Source organism: Sus scrofa, chromosome 3, assembly GCF_000003025.6.
Source record: "Sus scrofa isolate TJ Tabasco breed Duroc chromosome 3, Sscrofa11.1, whole genome shotgun sequence".
Taxonomy (NCBI): Eukaryota; Metazoa; Chordata; class Mammalia; order Artiodactyla; family Suidae; genus Sus; species Sus scrofa.
Genome location: NC_010445.4, coordinates 118,265,712 through 118,280,332, shown reverse-complemented (window position 1 = coordinate 118,280,332; position 14,621 = coordinate 118,265,712). Strand labels below are relative to the sequence as shown.

The 14,621-nt window shown below is 40.7% G+C and overlaps 2 protein-coding genes across 3 annotated transcripts in view; both read right to left on the bottom strand.

Annotated features, from left to right (window-relative positions):
• Nucleotides 674-7,220, bottom strand: TTC32 (tetratricopeptide repeat domain 32). The gene is given in 4 exon segments (XM_003125338.3): nucleotides 674-1,670; nucleotides 2,420-2,586; nucleotides 7,070-7,169; nucleotides 7,172-7,220. Coding segments are annotated over 4 exon segments (444 nt in total). The 3' UTR covers nucleotides 674-1,542.
• Nucleotides 1,283-14,621, bottom strand: part of WDR35 (WD repeat domain 35) — a 69,939-nt gene continuing 56,600 nt past the window's right edge. For both annotated transcript variants that reach the window (XM_021087811.1, XM_021087810.1), the window contains 3 exons: nucleotides 7,070-14,513; nucleotides 2,420-2,586; nucleotides 1,283-1,670 (listed from right to left, as the gene is read on the bottom strand). In XM_021087811.1, the coding sequence (XP_020943470.1) occupies nucleotides 14,363-14,513 (151 nt within the window). In that variant the 3' untranslated portion in view covers nucleotides 1,283-1,670; nucleotides 2,420-2,586; nucleotides 7,070-14,362. The remainder of the gene's footprint in view (nucleotides 1,671-2,419; nucleotides 2,587-7,069; nucleotides 14,514-14,621) is intronic.

Genomic DNA, 14,621 nt, shown 5'->3' with positions numbered 1-14,621 from the left:
TCCATGCATTTTGCCAGACATTATTTATAAACTACAAACAAGGCAATTATGTCCTCTGCTTTATGAGATCACTGAAACTCAAAAAACCGACCAGTTTTAAGGCTGATGATGGTAACGGGATCTGGGAAGGCCACAGGAGTCACTCTGAGTCCTCTGCAGACACTGGGCAAATACACTCTTTTCTCCTGATTAGGGCAATTTCCACCCAGAATACTTTTTCCACAGCAACAATAAACTAGTCTGGGAGAGCCCAAGGTGCAGGATCTGTATCTTTGAAAGCCAAATCTCAACCATAAACTACTCCCCCGCCCAAAAAAAAAAAACGTAGGTGAGACACGGCTGGCTCTGGCTTGTTTTCTCTTCAAATTCTTCCCAGTTCTTGAAAGCTTCATCACAGCCTAATCGTTTGTTGGCAGCACCCAAATACAATAGATTTTTTTAAAAAAGCCTTCTATTTAACTAAGTGCTTTTCGTCACCTCTCCAACCACCCCCCAATGCACTCACAATTTATTACATAGACTTTGAACAGCGCTTGGCTTATAGAGATTACTCGGTAGTGGTGGATTGATGGCAATAATTACGGTCATTATCCAGAGACAGAAAACTGTGTTTGATATTTAAATCTTAACCTACCTTATCAATGATCACCAGAGAAAATCAAGTGCAAATGAATTCTTTCCAATGGCTCTCAGGTAAGACATGTGTTTATTTTTAAGTCCAAGTGTTATATGTCTCTAGCCAGCTGTATAAAAATAGCTTTGCTCTCAAAGTGAATGCTATGGGGAGAAAATGGGCAGGGAACTATTGCAGATTAAAAGGACACAAAGAGACTTAACAACAAAATGCAATGTAACGTGATTGACTCCAGACCTAGAAATAAAAAGCTATACAAGACATTTTGGAAACAATTGGGGAATTTGAATATGGGCTGGGTATGCATGATATTATAGAATTATGATTTTTATGAGGTATCATAATGGTATTGTGGCTGTAAAGAAGGCTGTCTCTGTTCTTAGAAAATGCAGGCTGAAATATTAGGGGTAAAGTATTGTGATATCTGCAGCTTATTTTCAAATGGTTCAGCAAAGGTTATATATTTAAATATAGTGAAAAAGCAAATGTGACGCCATGCTAACAAGCGGTGATGAATCAAAGTGAACACTTTGTAAGTGTTTATTGCGTTTTGCTTCCAATTTTCTGTGGAGGTAAAAAATTTTAAATAAAAGGTCGGGAATAAAAACCCAGCAAAATAAATAGTTCCACTGAAGAAAATACCTCACATTTCTTTAAATATTTTACTGTAAGAATAATATACAATTATACATTGTTATTACTTATTTACACTTTATAAAAGCATGCCTATTCAACAGTTACCCAAGCCAAAATTAACTACCTTACATACATCATTTCACTTTCAGTGCTAAGCCATGAACCTCTTTACATTAAATATACATCAAAAGAGCTTAGCACCCACTTTCAATCAGACGCAATGAGATGCCACACAAGAACCATGAGTGACTATTACAATTATGTTAAAATTTTCAGTAATTTCTTCTTTGCTTTTCTTCTTTGTCTAGAATAGTCTGTTTTAAGCTCAAGATAGCATCTTGAAATCCAGGATTTAAGTCTAATACTTTCTTGAAATCTTCCAAAGCATCATCAAAGCATCCTGTACCAGAACCAAAAAAAAAGAAAAAAAGGAAAAGAGAAAAAAAGCTGAGTATTTCTACATATTATTCACAGCAAAGTTTGGATACACATACTTTCGCTTTTATAATTTACAAGCTTTCAACCACTCCTGCTAAAGGAATTTTTTCCTCTTAGTAATGGTAAAGGGATGTGTGTATCACAGCAATTTTGCAAACCCTTACAGAAGAAACACACTTACAGTGAGTTATGGGTGTACGTATGGGGACTGAACAGACAAATAGCCTAAATCATCACCACATTTCTACAAAATCCTGTCTCCTATTTTCTATACTTATAGTAAAATTAAAAAAACAGGAAATCAATATTCTTTTTAACACTTTAAATGAGAAACAGTCCCTACAGGTCCTTAAATCCAAGAATCTAAAAGTCCTTCACTTTATATTGTCTCGTGGGCCTTCAAAGACTTTCACTCGGCAAAGTGTCACAGGGGATCATCGCATTACCCTCGTTTCGCAGTTGGGGATGAACAGGCACAAGTAATGGGGTCATTGTCACGCGGGCACCCAGGTCCAATTCCCACCCCAGCACTCTGCTGTGGTCGCTCACACCTCTTGAAAGCCTCACATAAATGCAGGTACACTGCCTTTGTTCCAGCCTCTAAACCTGAATTTCGAATACCTTTCACACTACGATGTTAGTTTTGCAACATTTGAGAGCTCAGAAGGCAGAGAATACAGTCAAGGACAAAAGGGGGGGGGGGATTCTTACCCAGCCTATACAGTATCAACCCTCTGTTGTAATACGGAACTTCAAAATCGGGTTGGGCTTCTATGGCAGAGGTGTAGTCGTCCATGGCGTCATAAAAATCAACCCTGAAGTACTTGATTTGCCCCCTGTTGTTATATGCAGTAGCCAAATCCTCAGGGCTGCATTTGCTTTAAACAAAAAGTTCACATTAAAAACACCGTGTGGCCAAATTCCGCTCGTTTTCTGCTTTCCTTCTCTTTTGGGTATTGTCAAACTTCATAGCCTATGACTTGCAGTATCTACACGGAAGAATTGGGTGGATGGGGAAAAAAAATGCAAGGAAATAAAGCAGTGGAGTCCATTTTTGTTTAATCCTCTTACCTGCTTTTTTTCATGTAGGCAGGGTTATGGCATGACAATGTCAATCGGCAAAGTACATTCACTTTATTGTGTGTTCAAAGCCTGTGTTCACTGTCAACTTGTTTGCCGAATATAACATTAAAATGATTATTTACTTTCTGAGCACACGCCAGTGGGGCAAAGGTGATACCTCCAAATAGAACTGAGCAAGGGAAAGCCAGCCCAAAGTTCAAGCCTGCTCTGGACATGTCATAAGTGAATCATCAATTTTATCCTCAAATTTTTAAATCATCTCAAAACAATGAGATTTGAAATCATTTTCCACCAGTAAAGAGACGTTACCTCTAAGTGAAACTTGAACACTCTGACGCCAGGCAGTGCTCTCTGGGGACAGAACTGCCCTGCTCCAGCCTCAGCAGGTATCCCCGCCTCAAAGCCAGCCTGGCTTCCCATTGCAGTTCATCAAGGCGAGCCCACAACTGGGGCTCTGCAGCTGAGGGCTTCAGAGGCTGCCCAAGGAGCTCTGAATCAGGAGACTTTCCTAGGAGGGGTCCTATTTTTCCTATGCAGGCAGCTCTGACCAGTCACCAGCTCAACAGGACGGATGGACACGGACACACACACAGCCTCGGCTGGACAAATCATCTGCACAGAGACCATCACAGGCTTTGCTCCATATCAGAGATGATTCTGTTTTCTTTTTTTCCAAAGGGAGTCTCAACTTTGAACAGGGAAGAAAGATGCAGGCTAAACGCATCTGTCATTCTTTGCTCTGCTCCACAGTGCAAAGTCTTGTTCTCAGAAAATATTTGTGACTGCAGTCCGTGTTGCTAAAAGTTACTCCTCTTTAAAAAAAAAAAAAAAAAAGGTATTTCTCTTAACACCTTGATCTTGGGGTCTCAGACAGGGACTGTAACTGCTGCTGCCAGTGGGTTACTCACAGCCTAGGGCTCTCTTTCAAGTTTAAGTTTCCTAACAATGGAGAGAAACCACTGCAACTTTAGAAAACGTCTGTTTCTGCGAGCTAGGACTGAGAGAGGGGACACACAGACACTTCTGATGCCACTGGCACCACTGTTAAAACCTAGAGAACACGAGGAGACGCCCATTCACCTACTTCTGTCAGGGTGGGAACTGAACCCTGCCTGAGGGTAAAGAGTTTTAAGAAAAATGCAGCCTTGGGACTCAGAAAGGTTTTAGTCATTAAATTTCTATACTTCAAAATGTTGTTATAAATGTCTTATTATCAGAAAATCATCAAATGTTAGATTTAGAATTAGATTTCACTACGACAAATTCTAAAAGCCTACTCTCCATATGGAAACTGTTTCATACTTTAAAAACATGCGCTAATAGTTAAAGCCGATTTTTTTTTTAACATTGAGATTTTTGCAATGATAGTATTTATTTTAATGGGATGTAACCAAGTTACTTAATCTAAATGTGGATTTTTTTTTTTTTTTTGCACTTGCTACATTTAGCAAAGAAAAAATATTTGGAAATTGGGTTTATGGCTAAGGCTGCACTTTTAGATATTAAAAGAAAATGTTGGAGTTCCCATCGTGGCGCAGTGGTTAACGAATCGACTAGGAACCATGAGGTTGCGGGTTCAGTCCCTGACCTTGCTCAGTGGGTTAATGATCGGCGTTGCGTGAGCTGTGGTGTAGGTTGCAGACGCGGCTCGGATCCCGCATTGCTGTGGCTCTGGCGTAGGCCGGTGGCTACAGCTCGATTCGACCCCTAGCCTGGGAACCTCCATATGCCGCGGGAGCGGCCCAAAGAAATAGCAAAAAAAAAAAAAAAGAAAATGTTACAAACCATTCAGAGTGGCAGGCATGCAAAGATCGCGAATACTGTTTCGAAATGATTCAGTGACCCTTATTTTAAAAATAAACAATCTCTAAAAGATATATTTAAGGAAGAAATTTGAAATGACTGAATTCAGTTTATCCTTGAGCTCCTAGAAGAATTTCAGAACCATAAGGAAATTAGAAGGTTCATAGAGGCATGCTGAGCAACCTTCTACTAAACCATATACGATTTTTCCCCCAATGCTCGTAAGGGCCGGAAATTACATTTGCCGCCCAAGAAATTTGTACTCTCAGACTGAGATGCACCAAGGAGGAAAAATAACAAGACTAGACGGCATCAATATACCTGCTGTGGATGAATCCTTTTTGAAATCTACTCGATTAATCTAAAAATACACTAGTGACTATAACAAAAAAGACGCAGACTCACAGACACAGAAGAAAAAAGCCAATGGTTACCGCTGAGGAGAGGGAAAGGCGGAGGGGAGCCACAAGGGTAGGGGACCGAGAGGTACAAAATATTAGGTATAAAATAGGCTACAAGAATATATTGTACAACATGGCCAATATTTTAGACAATTTTATAATAGCCAGTATTTTATAATATCTGCAAATGGACTATAAGCTTTAAAACTGTCAAGCACTATACTGTACACATCATATTGAACAGCAAATACACTTCAATAAAAATTTTTAAATTAAAAAAATTTAAACTTACTAGATAAGTTTATTTCTAGAACTCGAAACAAGAGCTGAAAACTACATTTTCTATGCTTACTAACTTTTTTGGAAATTGGGTTTATGGCTAAGGCTGCACTTTTAGATATTAAAAGAAAATGTTATAATTTTTGGGGGGGCGCAGGGGGTGATACTATTTTACTGCTTGTTTCAAAACTTCTATTAACTATTATTCTAGGGTATTATTGAAATGAAAAAGTCATTTAATTTTCTCTTTAATCCTATGTAAGTTTAACAAACAGGAGAAGAATCTCAAGCTACATACTAATAAGACAAGCTGGAGTTCCCGTGGTGGCTCAATGGTTAATGAATCTGACTAGGAACCATGAGATTGCAGGTTCGATCCCTGGCCTTGCTCAGTGGGGTTAAGGATCGGCATTGCCCTGAGCTGTGGTGTAGGTCACAGATGCGACTCGGATCCCACGTTGCTGTGGCCCTGGTGTAGGCTGACGGCTACAGCTCCAATTCCACCTCTAACCTGGAAACCTCTATATGCTTCAGGTATGGCCCTAGAAAAGACCAAAAAAAAAAAAAAAAAAAAAAAAAAAAAAAAAAAACAACAAACAAAAACGGAATAAGACAAGCTGACATCCTGTCAAGAAAAGTCAAATCCTTGAGGGAAAAGGAGAGTGATAATGCAGACAACACGAAACTGTCAAAAGCTGTTCATTCAAACCCTCCTTGTTCTCTCTTCTCATCCGACCACTCAACACCATCAACAAGAACAACCACAGCAAAACTTGGAGCACAGCAAATGTTACACCTTCAAGCATCAATCTGAGATTCTTTGGGAAAGCAGGTATTAGCAGGTGAGGTTGCTAACATCACAAAAAAGACAGGCATTCCACGCTCTCTGTTGGAAGTACACAGCACCACTTCTAACAGTACTCTCACCACAACTCTGCATCTGAATTGGGTCAACCTCAGGATTTAACTACCAACTCACAAGCCATGTAGGAGGCAGAGGGCCCTATTAAATGACATCGGGGGATGAATACTGCAAATCCGAAATAGGGGAAACTCTGGGGACACATGATTCGGTTTCCTCACCAAATCAACTGCAAGGCAGAAAAACGAAGGCGAGCCCTATACAGTGAATTTGATGTGCATCCCAACTGGAACCAACAGCTAAAAACAAACCAACAAAGCAAGAATTTTACGGATCAATCAGGAAAGCTCTAAAGCTGGATATTTGATATTTGATATGTGATACCAATGCCGAGGTTAGGTCCTTGTAAATCCTTAATATCTAACAATGTATCCTGAAACATCCATGGATGCATAATATTATGTCCGGGATGAACTAATGTTTAAGCCCAGTGATGGCTACCTGGAGGTCCATTATACTATTTCCATACTAAATTTATTTTCATTAGTGAAAAACAAAACACCTGCTGTGATGCTGTGGTTGAAGTCGCGGTACTTTGTGCGCGAGCGTGGCACCCGTGGCATCGCGCCCTCACCAGGTCGCAGATACCCCACTTGTTAAAATGACAGCTGGAAAAGCGCTATCCGCTCTAAGACCGGATCAGAGTAACAAGGAATGAAGACACTCAAGCTGAAAGGCAGCCGGTACCCCCGTGCTCTGACTCCCCGGTGGGTGTCCCAGAGGAACGCGAGGGGCCGCGGGCCAGGATACTCCCTTCACCGCCCTTCGGGAAACTAAACGAATGCCCGAGGTACCCTTGAGTGGTGAGATCAGACAACCCAGGCTACTCCCACCTAGCGGAGACCCCGCACCCCCACATCTCGCGATATTTACCTCCAGGGCGCCGCTCCCTCGGAGCCCGCACAGGCGCACTGGCGAATGTAAGCGGAGTACAGTGCTTCGGCCTCCGCATATTCGCCTTTCTTGAAATGACCTGGGCACGTGCGAGGGTTACGGGGCTTTCTTGCCCTTGCTGCCCTTCCATAGTAGTCGGAGACCTAGCTTTCCTTGTAGAACTGAGGGTGATTTCTGAGCGACTAGAGGCAGCACCACAAGGCCACTCCCCCACCCCGGAATTTATCGCGTAGGCAAAACCTCGGAGCAAGCAGGGGGGAAGTTTGTACCTTCCGCGGACCCGTCTTCTCGCGAGATCAGTGACACCGCCCCCGGAGGGCTCAGAAACTTTAAAACTTGTGCGGACAGAGACACTTCTGTAAAGTGCGGTTTTGTTGATGAGTGGTGCTTCCGCTGGCCTCGTTTCCAGAGAAGCAGTAGATCGGCAGCTCCAGACTGGTTTCTAAGACCGTGGTCAGAAGTTGCAAGAAGCTTTGCCCGTTGTTACAGCGAATGGTGGAGGATGCGGGGTGCAGTGGCTGATCGTGCTGGGAGCGTAAAAGACCTTGGTTTGTTTTACGAATGGCTAAACGGCCCGTGGAGTTACTGTTATCGCAGCACTTTTCTGGTTCTGCGTCCGCCCTCTAGACGGTATTTTCAGTCGGCTGGATTACATTGAGACATTTTGTGTTGAAATTCCAGGAGCTTAGTGTCCCATAGTCGTGAGTCTTATTTCAGACTCAACCTTTTATTAACTCCAAGGCCGTAGACTGCAAATTTCTCAACCTTTTAAAACCTCCAGAATAGTATAGGAATTGACTGAACTGTTTAGGAGTTCCCGTAGTGGCTCAGCAGAACGAATCCGACTAGGAACCATGAGGTTGTGGGTTCGATCCCTGGCCTCGCTCAGTGGGTTAAGGATCCAGCGTTGGTTTGAGCTGTGGTGTAGGTCGCAGATGCAGTCGCAGATGCAGCTCGGATACTGCGTTGCTGTGGCTGTGGTGTAGGCTGGCAGCTGTAGCTCTGATTAGTTCCTAGCCTGGGACCCTCCATATGCCATGGATGCAGCCCTAAAAGGCAAAAATAATATTAATAATAAATAAAATAAAATTACCTTAAAAAATAAAATACATAGGAATTAACCAAGGAGAGAAGGACTTGTATAATGAAACTGCAAATTGTTGATGAAGGAAATTAAAGCCATAAATAGACATCCCTTGTTCATACTAAAGCAATTTACAGATTCAATGGAATGCCTATCAAAATCCCAATGGTATTTTTACAGAAATATAAAAATCTATCCTAAAATTCATAAGAAATTCCAAGGGATGGATTCCAAATAGCCAAAACAGTCTTGAGGAATTCCCTGGTGACCTAGGGGGTTAAGGATCCCATGGTGTCACTATCTTGAAAAAGAATAAAGTTTGGGACTCACACTGAATTAAAAACTTATCAAAGCAACAGTAATCAAAACAGTGTGGATTTGCATAAAGACAGTCTTTTCAGTAAATGGTGCTGAAAAAACCATTTATTGGAAAGAGTGAAGATGGACCTAAATGCCACATTAAAAAATTAACCAAGGTGGATTAAAGACCTAAATGTAAGAGCTAAAAATTTTAAGTTCTCAGAAGAAAACATAAAGCAAAGTCTTCATGACACTGAATTTGGCAATGTTTTCTTGGGTATGACACCAAAGGACAGGCAGTGAAAGGAAAAATAGACAAACTGGACTTTATGAAAATTAAAACCTTTTGTGCAGCAAAAGACTATCAACAAATAACCCAGAGAATGAGAGAAAATATTTGCAAATCACATATCTGATAAGGATGAGGAATGTAAACATGGAGGTTCTGTGGAGCAGGTTTGGTCTGGTGTGTCCATCCAAGGGATTCTGACGTGGTGTCTCCATCACACCTGAGAAGCTCTGATCTACAGGACACTAGAGGGCCCTGCCCAGCGACTGAGGTGCTGGAACCCGGCTCAGCTGCTGTCCCTCTCTGACTCTCGCCTGTCTTCCACACAGTCCACCTGCACTTGGGGCTTTGCCTGCAGGGTGGCAGCATCAAGACTTCCCTCAGCCAGCTCACCCCAAAATACAGCTACAAGATGACCTGCTGAGAGTGTCGTGTTCACCTGCAACCCCATCTGCCTCAAGAAATGTAACCACCACCACAACCTGTACCCCAAGTAGTTGAATAAGCCTTCTCCATGGGCTCTTCCTTCCCCCACAGGGCAGCCTCCTGCCTGAGCCCCATGGCTGTGGAGCCTCAGTAAAGACTCCCTGTCACTGACTGGGGCAGTAAAAATAAATAACAATTAATACTCTGTTTGGGAAAAGTGTCTTGGGAACTTGTTTCGGAACAAGCAATTTGAGAAGAATGCACTAACCATTCTGTCTCTAGCCTGCTGCTCTAATCTGCAGATCCTGGACTTGAGCTGCAACACTTCCAGCCTCCAGCCGACCATGCTCACTTCAGACTGGCCCCCACAATCTGAATTGGCTCTTGCTAGGGGTTGAATTGGAGCTACAGCTGCTGACCTACACCATAGTTCACAGCAATGCTGGATCCTTAGCCCCACTGAGCGAGACCCAGGGATTGAACCTGCAACCTTATGGTTCCCAGTCGGATTTATTTCCACTGCGCCAAGATGGGAACTCCTAGTCTGTCTTAAAGTCAGTGGTTTTGTATACTGACAGACTCCCCAGTTTGTCCTAAGTCTGAAGTCAAGGGGAGATTCTGTCAGCAGCCGAGAACCCCTGAGGTTTTCCTCCACTTGCAGGGCTTGTCATACCCTTGTGCTACTAAGTGTATAAGGTAGACAGTCGCAACACCCCCCAGATTTTCTCTGACTGTTAATATATTATGCAGTGTTAACACACTGCACCCTTACAGCTGCTATTTCAAAAACCTGAACATATGGCCAGCATATATTTGAGCTCATTGATGGTTAAATTTAAATGTTAATAAAATAGCATACTCCCCCCAAGTAATATTAATTTAATTTTATAAATTGCCTACACACACTGTACATATATATTTCCAGAATATATAGAGAACCTTTAAAACGCACCTTTTCCAGAGTGGGCGTCCTACTTTGCATTTCCACCAACACTATGTGAGGGTTTCAGCTGCGCCATAGCTCCACCAACACGTGTCCGTTCCCACTCTAGCTATTATAATGGGTGTGTCGACGTATCTCCTTTTTCTCTAAATTTTTACTAGCTAGAAATTTAGACTATGCCAAATAAGAAATGACTACATAAGTAGTAACTCTAAGCTCTTTGTCTGCTTTACAATTGAATGCCTTTTATTTGTTAAAAAGACTACTTTACTTTCTCATCTTTATAAACTTTTGAAATTTTCTACCATGACCATAGGTTAGTTTTATATGCAAAAACAAGTGTTAATTTCTTTTAAAAAAATGAACTGAAGAAATAAGAATAGACAGTAGGGGGCAACATAATATTGCTTTTTTCATTTCAGAAACTAATGTTTGGACTCTCGATTTTTTCCATTAAGACTCTGGCAACAGTTTCCCCCCATTTCAAAACGTGAGCTCTGTATAACTGACCTCTAAGGAGTGGTAATTCACTGCAACATCCAGACCTTTGCCTAGTGTACGTTACTGACTTGTCGTTTTCCTGTCAAGAGCAAAAGTGATCTTGTACAACTGTTGGATCCCCTGCCCCTTTCTCCTTTCATCCACTCTGGAACCCAGTATCCTTCTGCCCAGCCTGCACCAAAACTTTTAAATCAAAATAAGACAAATACCATGTAATTGTAAGTTATAAAGGAAATAGATAAATACAATTTTTACCTCAACATTTATTATTTTCACATTTTTCCCTATAAATGCCGCACGAAAGCTAAAATCTCAGCTCTTAGAAAACAAAAAGATAATTTCAAAGTATATGTTAGCAAAAACATATATATATATACTACACATATATAAAATAAAATTAGCATTTGCGTATGATAGTAGGTTACAATGCTACACTGCTTGTTAGCACACTTTGTGTAGTTTATCAGTCAGTACCATCATCTCCATACTTTGGCCTACCATGCTACTTTTTTTTAAACTCAATGCATTTTATTACACTTATAGTTGTATACTGATCATCACAATCCAGTTTTACAGCATTTCCATTCCTCACCCTCCCCAACCTGTGTTCTTTGGAAACCACAGCTTTTTCAAAGTCTGAGTCAGTATTTGTTCGGCAAAGAAGTTGATGGTATCCTGCCACATATAAGTGATAGCATATGACATCTGTGTCTCACTGTCTGACTAACTTGGCTTAACATGATAATTTCTAGGTCCATCCATGTTGCTACAGATGCCACTGTTTCATTCTTTTTATGGCTGAGTAATATTCCATTGTGTATGTATCATGCTACTTTGAAACTTAACATAATTCAAGCCAAATTTTGTGATAAAGAAGAGTATTACGGGGTCAGTTTATTACAAGAGAACAACACTCATTGTGTCCTCCTTAAACTGCCTCATCCTGTCTATCCAAATTCTCTCCAAGTATTTTTTATTATAGACAGTTTTGCTTCTCTTTGCCCCCTTCATCAGGGGAGGATTTGTTGGTGTTGTTATCCTGAAACTTTCTTCATGTTGAATCAAACCGTTTGGGTCAATTCATACTGTCTTTCTCTGGCACATTTTAAGGAGGACAAAAGTCTCTCCCCAAAACATTATGGCAGATCACGAAAACATCCACAAATGTAAATCCCAAACAGTCAAACTTTTACAATAGTTGGAAAGATATGTCTGTGTGTGTGTGTGTAATATGTATGTGGGGGTACATGTATGTATGTAAGTATATATGCACACATGCACATGTACATATGTGATAATTAGGTATACATGGTATGAGGGGTTGTTTTTGGAGATTCTGATTTCTGGATTAAACTGAACAAAAAGTAGTGATAACCATTCAGGAGCTATCTGATATAATTAGTTGGAGGAAAAATTCTAGGGCTCAGGTGGCAAGGATCAGAGGCAAATGAGAAAGCTCCAAAAGAGTTCCCAAAGATATCTTAGAAAAAGCTTGAGGAGTCAACAGCTGATTTTGGAACTGAAGCACATGGGAGTTTAATCGACAAGTCACAGTAGGGCTAGAGAATGACAATCTAACTTTGAGTTCTCTGCTGATCCTGGGACGAGAAAGGAAAGGGAAAGAAGGGCTGTTCGGGCATTAGACCATGGACCAAGAACCACAATTCCGAACATGCAGTCCTGCAGGAATCCTTGACCCTACATCCCTGAATATTCGTCTCTCACTGATGAAGCAGAGAATAGTTTCATAGCTGAAAATAGAAAGTCTTGTGATATTTTGTTAGGATGTTATTTTCTGATTTGGGGGAATATTCTATTCTGTCACAGAAGAAAACAGTTGAGATAGATGAAATTCACTGTGGTAAACTTAGATAAATCAGTGACTTATGAGACATGTTAGACAATAGAGCATATGTGTGTGACTATCTAATATTGACGAGGCACTCAAAATACAGAAAGCAACCATAAGGCACTAAACATTCCCAGCACACTAGATGTGCATAAGACGTAAAGTACCAATTCCTGTGATGTCTTGATTCAGTTACCCACTGGTTACTTACTCTGATCCATCCTCTGCCCAAGAAATACAACAGAATCCAGGACTGCTCAACAGGCTCTTTGGCACCTGCAGCTGTGACCAGGTGACCCTGCCTCCGCTACGGAACAGGTGTGCCTCACTGGCCTCGGGCACATTTCATCTGATTTGGGCCTCTTGGCTCAAACCTCAACTCTGGGCCTCTTTCTAGCCACGCTATCTGGGGGATGCTGATGAGGCAAAGTAAGAGTAGGACATAAGAACAGTACATAACTCAGCAATCAGGGACTGTAATCTGTCCACCCACTAGCATCCTACGCTAATGCTGTTCATCTGTGTCAACACTTTCTCCTTGTTCTTCACGGTGTGTTCCAAGCTGACTCAATAAGCCATGTGACGCGAGCATCCTTTTTTGGTTTGTGACCTTTTCTGTTCACGACCTCTGGAATGGCCTGCTTGGTAGTGTATTTGGAGGCAACCATTATATCAAAGTAACTTCCCACAAGGCCTATGGACACAGCCAGAGACTTCTACGACTTGTGGTCTTTTCCTTTTATTCAGGCACAGGAGCCCACTATCTATTGTGAACTCATTTACGCTCTAAATTTCTTCTCACAGCTCCCGATTCTCAACCTGTGACAAGCTTAACACATCTCTAAAGGATCAAAAACATATCACATTGAAAAGGAACCTAAGTATTGAAGCTACAGTAACAATGCTGCATATTTCTCTTTATTGCATCTACTAAATACCAGCCAAACTCCACAAATCCTTTAATGAAATATTGCTGAAGTCTGGCCTGTGGCCACAGAATGAGAGACATTAAGTTCATGAAAAATAAATGGAGAACATTATTAGCTACATAAAACAGGTAAGAAAATACCCATTACTGATTACAAATTAATGACAGTAAGTCAAAACAGATGCATATTGAGAATCACTCCCCACAACCCAAGAGTTGTTTAAATAAAGGGTCTAGCTTGGTGACAATGTTTCAACTAAAACCATAACTACAAACGGGATGTTTTTGTATAAATTTATATCATTATAAATAGAGCCAAGTGTTCTGTACAAAAATATGAAGAGTAAATGCCAAATGCCATTTCTTCAATGAAACTAAAAGGGTAGATTAAAAGGGACAAGCTATATAAAAAGCTACAGTAATAATTCAAATTGTAAAAAAAAAAAAAAAAAAAAAGTCTTAAAATGTCTTCTCACTTGAAAACGAAGTGAAGCCTTTCAATGCTTTTTTAGTTAAACACGCTACACACAGTGCTCACTGCAGTATTATAAATCGTTTAACCCACTTCTAATACAGGTTATGTCAATTCCCTAAATTCAACTGTGCCCCATTCCTATGCTTCCCCCATCTCTCCCTGCCAAGATTTTTAATGAATTATTAACCCTGACACTGTGAGAAGAAATTTCATATTTGGAATATTTCCATAGTATCACAAGATAGATTGATAGACAAAACAGGTGGACAATTCAGCTGATTTCCATACATTTTATATGAAAACCAGCATCATTATTTAATAGTTGCATTTTTACACATGTATGTATACATTACGTATTTTACATATATATAATTTGTATGAAAATACAACTGAAATAATGATGCTGATTTTCATATAAAACACATGGAGTCAACCTTACTATATAAACACTTCAATTATATGTGGTTTGTCACTTCTTCATCCCACTGAACTGTGGCACAAGGGACAGAAGTTGTAGTTACTTATCTCCTGGGCCAGGACACAGTGCTTGCACACGTTGCACATCCAGAACTGATACTCAGTGATGGGGCTTCCTGTGGCAACACACGTTGGCAGTTTCCCTTCCCCTCTGTAAAGATAAGAGGAAAAACAATTACACTTTAAAATTTCTAATTACTTAAAACTTTATTTATTACACTAAGAAAAAAAAAACCCAGGAACGAACAACATTTCAAGG